Source organism: Lacerta agilis, chromosome 11 (genome assembly GCF_009819535.1).
Source record: "Lacerta agilis isolate rLacAgi1 chromosome 11, rLacAgi1.pri, whole genome shotgun sequence".
Taxonomy (NCBI): Eukaryota; Metazoa; Chordata; class Lepidosauria; order Squamata; family Lacertidae; genus Lacerta; species Lacerta agilis.
In genome coordinates, this window is record NC_046322.1 from 49,875,649 (window position 1) to 49,887,734 (window position 12,086).

The 12,086-nt window shown below is 43.8% G+C and overlaps 1 protein-coding gene across 1 annotated transcript in view; it reads left to right on the forward strand.

The window, feature by feature from the left end:
• Positions 1–12,086, forward strand: part of ROR2 (receptor tyrosine kinase like orphan receptor 2) — a 149,884-nt gene that overhangs the window by 97,907 nt on the left and 39,891 nt on the right. The window contains exon 2 of the mRNA XM_033163836.1: positions 4,437–4,514. Coding sequence (XP_033019727.1) covers positions 4,437–4,514 — 78 coding nt within the window. The remainder of the gene's footprint in view (positions 1–4,436; positions 4,515–12,086) is intronic.

Here is a 12,086-nt window from a genome sequence, read left to right on the forward strand (position 1 = left end):
TAGCGGGAGGCTGCCCTGCGAGACGAAAAAAGTCTATGGGGCTGCCTCGCAAGACAGAAAATTAATTTTTTTTGCGCGAAAACCTCCGCGCTCCATTGCCGCTTCGCTAGATGAAAAATTCGCTCTACAAAGACACTCGTAGAACGAATTATTTTCATCTAGCGGGGCACCACTGTATTCGAATTTCAGTCATTGCTTTGGCTCAAACCTTATACACCTAGCAGTTCAGTATTGGAATGGTATTGAGACTGCTGTGCCCCCTCCCTGCTCCCCAGTGCCTGCTGCAGGATCCATTGAAGTTTTTCACCCACATAATGTGGCAACTATCCTCCCTTTGTTTCGCCTAACTCAACCTGGGTAATGAAATGGAACTGCCATGTCAAATTTTGGCCATCAGCTCACTTTAACTGCCTAGCACCCCCCCCCAAAGGTCAGCAGTTCATTTCACATACCTGTCTATGTGTGGATTTTTACGACCGGCGTATAAATCAACCAATGAAGGAGAGCCGATGATATCCCACAATACTATCTTGCAGATAAAAGTCAGAGAAAGAAATTATCAGCAAGTTGCGTTTGGGGTCCTTTGTGGGTTTATTGCATCGATTGTTTAGCTCTGAAGGACCCCTTCGATTTTCGAAGAAGGTTATTGACATCCTGGTTACCCGAGTTCCACAGTAGCTCTGGTCATTTGTGCTGCTGAACAATTATGTGTGGGGTTTTCTTTTCGTGCTGGCACACCGATAATTTGGTGATGGAATATCATGGCTAGGCTTCCGATATCGGTAAAAGGGGCTTTGTATAGTTTACACGCTGAAAAACCTAAGAAGGAAATAACCAAGCATGTTGGGAAGAATAAATCTATTTGAATTGGATATGTGCCTATGAGAATGAACTGGTGGTAGCAGTCATGTTTGTATTTGGCTACACTATGGGAATGACTTCAGCAAGGAGAAACTGGGATCAAAATGCTCTGCTAATAACACTTACCATACTTTATTAGATTTTCAGGACATTGTAGTTCTTTCCATTCTGTTTGTATATGAGCCTCAGTTTAGAAGTTCATCTTTAAGAGACATGAACACATGATCATATATTGACATTAGAACCTGAGACATGCAGGAATCTCTTGTCCGCGCTCAGCCCACTTCTCATCCCTCTATGGATCATAGTTTCTTGTTTTGTTCAGACAAATAAACCATGGTTACCATGTTCAGAACCAGCCAGGATACTAAATGAACTGCAAAGCGTGGTTTGAGATCCTGATTTGTTCTGAACCTGGCAACCATAGTTTACTGGTAACAGGCAACTATGGTTAATTGGAGACTTCAGAGTTAATTGCTGTGCATAACAAAGGGGTAAGATAAAGGGTGAATGCAGGGGCAAAAGGTTTGATCTGAACTGAAGCAAAGAATCTGGATCTGATTACCTTTGTTAATTGTATTACCATTACCCTGCCCCTTCCCATAGACTAATGCTCTTTTTCGTGATATTGACCAATATTAAATTATTCTGTTGCAACTACTGAGCTTCTTGGGCTTGCCGATCAGAAGGTTGGCGGTTCGAATCCCCGCAACGGGGTGAGCTCCCATTGCTCTGTCCCAGCTCCTACCAACCTAGCAGCTGGAAAGTATGCCAGTACAAGTAGATAAATAGGTACTGCTGCAGCAGGAAGGTAAATGGTGTTTCCGTGTGCTCTGGTTTCCATCATGGTGTTCTTTTGTGCCAGAAGCAGTTTAGTCATGCTGGCCACATGACCCGGAAAGCTGTCTGTGGACAAATGCCGGCTCCCTCGGCCTGAAAGCAACATGAGTGCTGCACCCCATAGTCAATTTTGACTGGACTTAACCATCCAGGGGTCCTTTACCTTTAAATTTTACCTGCAAAATTAGGACAGTTAATGACTCCATTGTGGGATAAGCGATGACTTTTTCTGGCATGGGAGTTGAGTTAGATCTTGGTAAGGATTTGGACTGTCCTTCAAGCAAGAGGCTTCATTCAAGGACCTATTCCAGTCAGACAAAAATATTCAGAATGTGAAGGTTGGTCAATGAGGTGTGCGGCATGGGGAACATTCCAAGGGCCGCATCAAGGGGTGTGGAAGGCACATTCGGCCCCTGAATCTAAGGTTTCCCATCTTTGTTGAAGAGATAGGATGTGCCAGTGTTGTTTTCATCTGCTAAAAGAGGATCACAGATTAAGGTGCGGAAACTGGCAAGGAAAAAAAAATACCTGTGAGAGGTGTAGTGGTAACACTAGAAAGAAATGGATTCACAGGTAGTTATTGAAAAATCTACAAATCCTTTCAATGTTACACAGCTGCTATGAAAGGAAAGGGGTATCTATTGGGCCAGATGGTTCATTGGCAGTTTTTCACAAAAATGTACAGGCAAAGTCTCATGGTATTTATGACACACAGACCAAAGTCTGGCATTGCATTGACTTCCAATTTGAAAACATCTGGTCTAAAATTTAAAAGAGGATAGATTTTTTTGAAGGTGAATTTTCTAGGTCAGCGTCTCTTTTTCTAAAAGTAAATTTAAAAGGGAAAAGTTTGTAATAACATGTCTGCCTGTGATGTATAATTTACATAATGTAAAGAGGATCTTATAAATTTAATGCAGCTTATTCATGCAGATTTTGTTGGGTTTTTAAAACTTTCTGTGGCTTGTAATTATCCACTGATAAGGCACATATGGGGATAGATGTTTTTGCTAGAAATAAACACACTGAGCTCAAGAAGGAATATCACAAAGCTATTATTAAAGTTCCTCTTTTAAAAATAATAATAATAATGAGTAAATGCTTTTGTGTCTTTCCATCTTGATTTGAGGGATTGAGAAATCAGGAAGGAATGCAGGAGGGTGGGAGCTGGAAAATGAGAAAGCCTCCATGTGTCTGGTCATCAATTTACTCCTCTTGTTTCCCTGTCTCCAGGATTCCTCTAAATAGCTAAAGAATTGGAAAAAAGGGGGAAGGAATTTGAATTTTCTCTAAGCAACAAATTTCTCTCTCTCTCTCTCTCTCTCTCTCTCTCTCTCTCTCTGTGTGTGTGTGTGTGTGTGTGTGTGAATTATAGTTTGGGTGTGTAGACACTGTCAATTCCTGATCATTTTCTAAATGTCGCTTTTCTGTAGCCAGTAGATTCTTTACAAATGAAGGAACCATTGGCCAGTGTGTTTCAAGAGCAACCCGTCAATTTTGTTGCATGTTCCGCTCAGATAGTGGATAGAAATAACACTGAGATCCCCTGCACCAGTGTTCCTTTTCTTCATTCCCCCTTTAATAAAGGTGAAGATAAAGGGACCCCTGACCATTCGGTCCAGTCGTGTCTGACTCTAGGGTTGCGGCACTCATCTCGTTTTATTGTCCGAGGGAGCCAGCGTACAGCTTCTGCGTCATGTGGCCAGCATGACTAAGCCGCTTCTGGTGAACCAGAGCAGCACACGGAAACACCATTTACCTTCCCAACAGAGTGGTACCTATTTATCTACTTGCACTTTGACGTGCTTTCGAACTGCTAGGTGGGCAGGAGCAGGGACTGAGCAACGGGAGCTCACCCCGTCGCAGGGATTCGAACCGCCGACCTTCTGACTGGCAAGCCCTAGGCTCTGTGGTTTAACCCACAGCGCCACCCGCCTCCCATCCCCCTTTAATAGATAGGAGTTAAATAATAAGGCTCTAAAACTAATTAAAGAAGCCTTCTTTCCATATCCAGATTGCAATCCCGTGACATAACCATTTCTTAGCTTTTGTCTGTACAGTTCCTAGTCCAAAGTATGTCTTGCAGTATTGATGATGACACAGGCAGGTAGACAACAATCCACAGTTAGATTATACGAGGATTACAGAAGCAGAGAGTTAGAAAAGTTCTCTGTTTTGTATCTTGTTCTTTGCCCTTGAACTTTGTGCAAGACTTATGGAAGATTAGGGGGGAAACTACCACAATCTCTTCAAGTAAAGACCTGTAGGTGCATCAAACGATTCCTCTGCAAACATGTTTTGGGTAGTTCAAAAACAGTGGTCCCTCCAAGGCCCCTTTCTAGAAGAAATCCAAAGCACAATGAAATACTAAGCCCTTTTTCTGACTCCAGGAACATGTAGTTCCCCTTCCCTTTGGAAGTGAGAAGGAAGGAAACCTCACGTATATTGGAATAGCAGGGGCATTTTACCAGACACATACTTCAGCATTTCTGTTCTATTTACCTGTTCTTGGAGATATATCTTAATGGTCTGGCGTGAAATGAGGTGGCTGTCATAAAAAAAAACTAAGATCCGATCTCCCGGGAAGACAATGGATATAAATTTGGATGTGCATTTTTGTAGTTTACCGAATTTGCAAGTCAAAATAACATCCTAGTGAGAGAGGAAAAAAGATAAGCTGAGTATCTGAACTAGATTTTGTGTTAAGTGGTTTGTATTTTTATTTATTTCTTTAGGTGAAATGGAAATACCAGATTCTGACGATCCTTTAGGCCAAATGGATGGACATGACAGACCAGTTCCAACACACAAAGGTAATAATAGTTTGTTTAAATACTAGCCTTATCAATCCTGACAGCCAAAGGGTTTGTTTTATGATCTACTTTTTTCCACTGGAAGAATGGTTATGTCCCTGTGGAAATGGCAGTAATTTAGTCAGTGGCTCATGTGCACTCTTTATAAAGATTTGAGGAGTGACGTTATTAGCCCTCTAGTATTGCCCATGCCGGGTTGCTCAACCAATGCTACTGTGTCCTTTCTTCTAGCAGATCAAGATGATCAGGTGACAGCAAAAACTGCAAGATTATTAGCTAGGGCAAGAGGATTGGTAGTTTAGACCACAGCGCCACCCGCTTCCTTAATAAACAAGCACACAATCACTGATAGGTCCACCCGCCATTGTGAGGCTCAAAGCAATGAAGATGATGCCTCCCCAGCTGTTGCCATTGGCTGTGGGTTTCTTGTGATGTCACAAAAGCACTTGGCAACTGAGTGGATATAAAGGCAGGCCAGGGGGGAAGCCCTTTCCTATTTCCAACAGGACACACCTGGCAATGGATGTGAGATTTGAACTGCTAGGTTGGCAGGAGCTGGGACAGAGCAACGGGAGTGCACCCCATTGCATGGATTCGAACCAGTGACCTTCTGATCGGCAAGCCCAAGAGGCTCAGTGGTTTAGTCCACAGTGCCACCTGTGTCCTGAATAAATAAGCACACAATCACTGATAGCTCACCCCGCATTGTGAGGCTCAAAGCAATGAAGATGATGCCTCCCCAGCTGTTGCCATTGGCTGTGGGTTTCTTGTGATGTCACAAAAGCACTTGGCAACTGAGTGGATATACAGGCAGGCCTAGGGGAAAGCCCTTTTCTGTTTCCAGCAGGACACACCTGGCAATGGATGTGACATTCAGCACTGCCCACGTTTCTTCCACTTGCGGGAGGCAAACTGGTGAATGGAAGGAGGCAATCCTCTGGTAGTGGGATGCTAGGGAGCGATAATAAGGCAAGTTTGCTTGCTTGAAGGCTGTTGGTATCCATGGTTGGAAGCTGGCGGACATCTCATGATGGACCTAAGAGAAGCTGGCAGATGTTGGTGGATGGATGGCAGTGGCTTTTGTATTCGGAAGTTGGTGGAGGCTACAAGGCTAAAGCAGGCTGATGTTTGTGGATGTCGGCTGATGGAAGTTCACCTCTGGAAACCAGTCAACAGAAGCCAGTGGATATTTGTGGATTGCAGCCAGGGCCCGAACATATGTCATGTTTTTGGATGTCGGCTGGTATTTGTTTGTGTGAGTACATGGGAGGTTTCAAATGTGGTTGAGGCAGAATGGTGTTTGCATGTTCATGAATGTGATGTGTGGAAGGTAGATACATTCATGAATAGATGGAACCCATGGGATGAGGGATATAGGTTTTAGAGAATCAGAGAATCAAATTTGGGAGGGACCATGAGGGTTATCTAGCCCAACCCCTTACAATGCAGGAATCTTTTGCCCAATGTGGGGCTTAAACCCACGACCCTGAGATTAAGAGTCTCATATATTTTGTGTTTTCCTGTTGTAATGTTGTGAACTGCCCTGTGATCTTTGGATGGAGGGCAGTATTCAAATAATAATAATTATAACAACAACAACAACAACAATACCAGCTGTAATAATAAAGGTTTTTAGCAGGGGCCATTAAAAAAAGATCTAATACAGTCAAACCTCAGTTGTCAAACGAAATCTGTTCCCGAAGACTGTTCAACAACCAAGGCGCAGCTTCCGATTAGTTGCAAGAGCTTGGATGTTCGGGTTCCGTAAAACATTTGAAAACGAGTGCACTTACTTCTGGGTTTTCAGCGTTCAGGAGCCGAAATGTTTGAAAATGGAGCCGTTCGAGAACTGAGGTTTGACTGTACAGTCGTACCTTGGATCCCAAACGCCTTGCAAGTCAAACGTTTTGGCTCCCAAATGCCACAAACCCGGAAGTGAGTGTTCTGGTTTGAGAACGTTCCTTGGAACCCGAACGTCTGACGCGGCTTCTGCAGCTTCCTGCAGCCAATCAGAAGCTGTGCTTTGATTTCCAAATGTTTCTGAAATTGATTGGACTTCCGGAACGGATTCCATTCGACTTCCAAGGTACAACTGTATTTGATTATTGATATAACCCCCCAAAATATATTTTCTATAGTTAAGTTTTTACCTCTATCTTCAGTACATTTTATTTTATTTTAAATAACCGTTACCTTGAATAAAATTAAGGAAAATGCAAAGATATTTATGTATCTCCAGGAGTCTCCCAAGATTCAGCTTGACTTGTTAACCAGACATTGTTTGTGTTTGCTTCCCTATCTCACACCCAGCCAAGATCTCTGCATGTACAGAGGACCAGCTAAGGGAAGCGGCCAGCCTTTCTCTGGAATAATATTCCAAAAGACATAGAACACAGCGCAGGACCTCTCCCTGAGTCTTCTAGTGTATGCAGAAGACTCCGGGGAAAGGTGACACAATTTTTCATCTGCTTTCCAAATACCACTTTGGAGAAAGAGGGGAAACGGCAAGCTCCTGCAGCTTCCTGATTTCTCCAGAGCCCCATACAATGTTAAGCAAGACTCTGGCCTTTCTCCAAATACTCTTTATATTTCAGTGGACCTAGTGATGGGGGCTGGGCATGATTTCATTTCATGCCTTCTGCAGTTCATAGGGAACTCAGGAGACGGGGAACTCACCAGAGCAGAGAGGTTATTGTTTCTGGCAACTTGGAGAGTTTATGGGAGTCTTGAGTGTCTTGACATTTAGCAAAACATCGGGTCTGAAGAATGACATAGTGGCACAATATGGCTAAACAGGTGTGGATCATAGAAAGGGTTAAATTTGACCAGGCTTCCTCAAACTTGGCCCTCCAGGTCTTTTGACACTATAATTCCCATCATTCCTGGCCACTGGTCCTGCTAGCTAGGGATCATGGGAGTTGTAGGCCAAAAACATCTGGAGGGCCAAGTCTGAGGAATCCTGAATTTGACTGTGGTTATAGCTATTAATTAATTAAATTTATATACTGCCCTTCATCCTAAGATTTTATTTATTCAGTCTTTTGGCAAGTGTGTAAAGCTGAATGCACAAAAGTTAAAGTTGTGAGTTACTTTTATTATAAAATAAGCTTTCGTTCTTTTTTACACTTTGATATGAAAACGGATTTTAAAATACAGTTGTACCTTGGTTGACGAACGCCTTGTGAGTCGAAAGTTTTGGCTCCCAAACACTGCAAACCCAAAAGTGAGTGTTCCGGTTTGCGAATGTTCTTTGGAACCTGAACGTCCAACATGGCTTCCAACTGGCTGCAGGGGCTTCCTTCAGCCAATCAGAAGCTGTGCCTTGGTTTCCGAACATTTTGGAAGTCTAATAGACTTCCGGAAGGGATTACGTTCGACTTCCAAGGTACCAATGTACACAGTTTTGTACCTTTTTGAGCAAAGAACTGCAGCGCAGAATTTGGAGAAGTGCCAGAACTGAAGGACAACTGCATTCTGATTTGACGATAATCCTGGGAAGTGTGAATCAGGCTGGTTTGCTTTAAAATAATGGGCCAAATGTATCCCTGGAGCCAGCAAGTTCCCTTGCCAAAATTCCTCAAAGTTTGCTGCTATTGCTAAATTTACTGTGGCGTGTGCAAAATTGTCCAGCATTTTCATCAGCGCTTTTGCCTCCAACAGTTGTCTCATATGCTATCCCTTCTTCAACCAACCCACCTAAATCAGTTACTTAAATCAGAGCCAGTGTGGTGTAGTGGTTAAGAGCGGTAGACTCATAATCTGGTGAACCGGGTTCGCGTCCCCATTCCTCCACATGCAGCTGCTGGGTGACCTTGGGCTAGTCACACTTCTTTGAAGTCTCTCAGCCCCACTCACCTCACAGAGTGTATGTTGTGGGGGAGGAAGGGAAAGGAGAATATTAGCTGCTTTGGGACTCCTTTGAGTAGTGATAAAGCGGGATATCAAATCCAAACTCTTCTTCCTCTACCTTCTCTTCTTCTTTGTGCCTCGCACCCACTCAATGCCACCAATCATGAAATGAGCTGGGGGAAATTGAAATATATTTTTATATAGACATTCTTTGCACAGCTCAACCACCACCCAAATCTCTGACTGCTATTTATTTTTTTGGAGGGGGGGGGGCAAAGCGTTGGGCACGAAGGAATGAAGTGATCTGTTAGGAAATGTCTCCAACAAGAAAGCCTTCTCTAAAATTTGGTTTAATTTACTCTGCCGTGATTTGAGTTTAATTTACTAGAACTTCAGATACTCTAGCGTATGCTTACTTATCTTTAAACATCTGAGAGTTGAATAAGTGAACCTTATGTTCCTAATGCTACCGCTGACATGCACTCTGCGTCGCCCCAGCATCTCAGAACAGAACACCCTTTTAAAAACAACTTTTTGATTACCGCAGGCCTTTTCCTTTACAAGCTATTTCATAGCACGAATTGCAATTTGGAATGTTACACTGTGGAACATTCTAATAATTGCGCTTGGCTCTCTGCCAGCGTGCATGCTTTCTGGCTGCGTAACACACACCTATCCTGTCTGAATCAACCTGTCGAGCATCTGATGTGCAGCGGAACTAAAATAGGGTGCATTCATTTTAAGGCAGTCTTCATTTTAGCTGAGCATGGATATGTTTAATTCCAGTCCTGTTTGTCCTTATTTTGCACACTGCTCTGTTGTTGTTGTTGGTTTTTTGTTTTTTGGCAAATTTGTTTGCTTCCTCTGGATAGCTGTGTTATGAAGCGCAAATCCATGTGTTAAAACAAAATTAAAAAATTCCTTCCAGTAGCACCTTAGAGACCAACTAAGTTTGTTCTTGGTATGAGCTTTCGTGTGCATGCACACAAAAGCTCATACCAAGAACAAACTAAGTTGGTCTCTTAAGGTGCTACTGGAAGGAATTTTTTTTATTTTTTATTTTGTTTTGACTATGGCAGACCAACACGGCTACCTACCTGTAACTAAATCCATGTGTTGTGTTTGAAATAGCTACATTAGATACACATTTGGGCACCTGCTGTGGTTTATGGTACTTGATGGATTTTGTATCTTGCTTTTGTGGAAGCAGCTATTAAATATGTAAACAGCCTGTAAATGCAAACACAGATTTTCAGGTTTGTTATAACAGCAGAAGAAACAAAAAGCAAAGCCAAACGCATCTGACGGCGGAAATAAGTTCCTGAGAGAATTGTTCAGTACAATGGGGGAGCGTGGAAGTATCATCATGAACTGTGAGACTTCGGAAATGTCTCTGAAGAATGGAATGGCCACCAAACTGAATGCAGTCTGCCTGCCCAACAGCTTAAGACCATCCTAGAATCATAGAATTATACAGCTGGTGGAGACCTCAAGGACTGTCTAACCCCGTGGTTCCCAACATGGGGCACACGCCCCACAGGGGGGCAGTTCATTTTTAAGGGGGGCAATTCGAGAATGAGTTATTAACAATGAATGGCCTTTTAGGCTTCCTCCACATGAATAGGAGTTCACTTTTTGAATAATAAGAATTATATGTCACGGGGGAGGGGCGCATCAGGATTAGGTGGGGCATGGCAAAAAAAGAAAAAGGAAAAGAAAGGTTGGGAACCACTGATCTAATCCAACCTCCGGCAATGCAGGGATCTCAACTAAAGCATCCGTGATAGCCAACCATCCAACCAACGTCTGCTTTAAAACTTCCAATAAATCAACAAAAAATGTGCCTTGATAATAATCTAGGCATGGGGAACTGGATTCAGCTGGCAGGCCAGTTCCTTATTCACCACTGCCACCCTGGCCCGGTTCGTCACCGGACATCGCAATGATGCTAGGTGGCTTGTTTTTGCCTGCGCACATGGAGGTTGCTTAGCTCCATGCACTGCACTTTGCAAGCCCTGACAATCAGCTTGGCAGGTGCCAATCATCAGGTCATCAGCAATGCCTGGAACCCCCAGTTGGCCCAGTGGCATCCCCACTTCCTCCACTCAGGTGGTCCACAGCCTTGTGGGCCAAATATGGAGGCCTGGTGGGCCTAATCTGGCCTGTGAGCCACAAGATTCCCACCCTTGTTCTAGGCCTTGACTATCATGAAGTGTGTGAGACCGTTACTAAGTCCTCATTTGCTTGTCCCACTGTTGCTCTTATCACTTGCACAGTGACTTATGTATGGTGACTGAAGCCCTACAATGATGCCTTCTAGGAAGAGAGGATAAGCTGGAATCAGAAGAAATAGGGTTTTTTTCTGTGGTGGCTAGAGTTGTGGAGCAGATCCCAGGGCTTGCCAATTAGAAAGTCGGCGGTTCGAATCCCCCCAACGGGATGAGCTCCCGTTGTTCTTTCCCAGCTCCTGCCAACCTAGCAGTTCAAAAGTGCACCAGTGCAAGTAGATAAATAGGTACCGCTGTGGCAGGAAGGTAAACTGCATTTAAGTGCACTCTGGTTTCCGTCACAGTGTCCCATTGTGCCAGAAGCTACTGTTAGGTCCATCATGAGACGTCCAACTTCCAACCACAGATACCAGCAGCCTTCAAACAAGCAAACTTGCCTTATTATCGCTCCCTAGCAACCCACTGCCAGAGGATTGCCTCCTTCCATTCACCACTTTGCTTCCTCCAAGTGGAAGAAACCTGGGCAGTGCTGAATGTCACATCCATTGCCAGGTGTGTCCTGCTGGAAACAGAAAAGGGCTTTCCCCTTGGCTTGCCTTATATCCACTCAGTTGCCAAGTGCTTTTGTGACATCACAAGAAACCCACAGCCAATGGCAACAGCTGGGGAGGCATCATCATCATTGCTTTGAGCCTCACAATGGTGGGTGGACCTATCAGTGATTGTGTGCTTGTTTATTCAGGAAGCGGGTGGCACTGTGGTCTGAACCACTGAGCCTTTTAGGCTTCCCAATAAGAAGGTTGGTGGTTTGAATCCCCGTGACGGGGTGAGCTCCCGTTGCTCTGTCCCAGTTCTTGCCAACCCAACAGTTTGAAAGCATGCCAATGCAAGTAGATAAATAGGTACTGCTGTGGCAGGAAGTCAAACAGTGTTTCCATGTGCTATCATTTCTGTCACAGTGTTCCATTGCGCCAGAAGTGGTTTCGTCATGACCTGGCAAGCTGTCTGTGGACAAACACCGGCTCCCTCAGCCTGGAAGCGAGATGAGCGCCACAACCCCATAGTCACCTTTGACTGGACTTAACTTCCCATGGTCTTTTACCTTTTTAATATGCGGATCCCCCTTCTTTTTATCAATTAGGTGGGCTGTAATAACTTTTTAAAGGCTGTTTTTAAGGGTATGTAAGAGATAGGGGCCTCTATTTTTTATTGCGATGTCCAGCTGATGATATTGGGTATTGTTTTTACCCACTTTCCAGTAGGCAAAAGCAAGCCAAGGAAGTGGTATTTAAATTATATCCTTTGCAGGCTCTAGCCTTGCCATGATATCTCAAACTGCTGCAAAAAATATTGAGAACTGTTAGGGATTGTTGCACCATTTCAAAGGCAGGTGCAACACTGTTCTGTGAGTGGAAAGAACGTACTGCCTCAAAAAAAAAAAAAAATGAAAGGCAGGTGTTATGTGTTACGAACAAATTCATTCACAAAGCTAAAT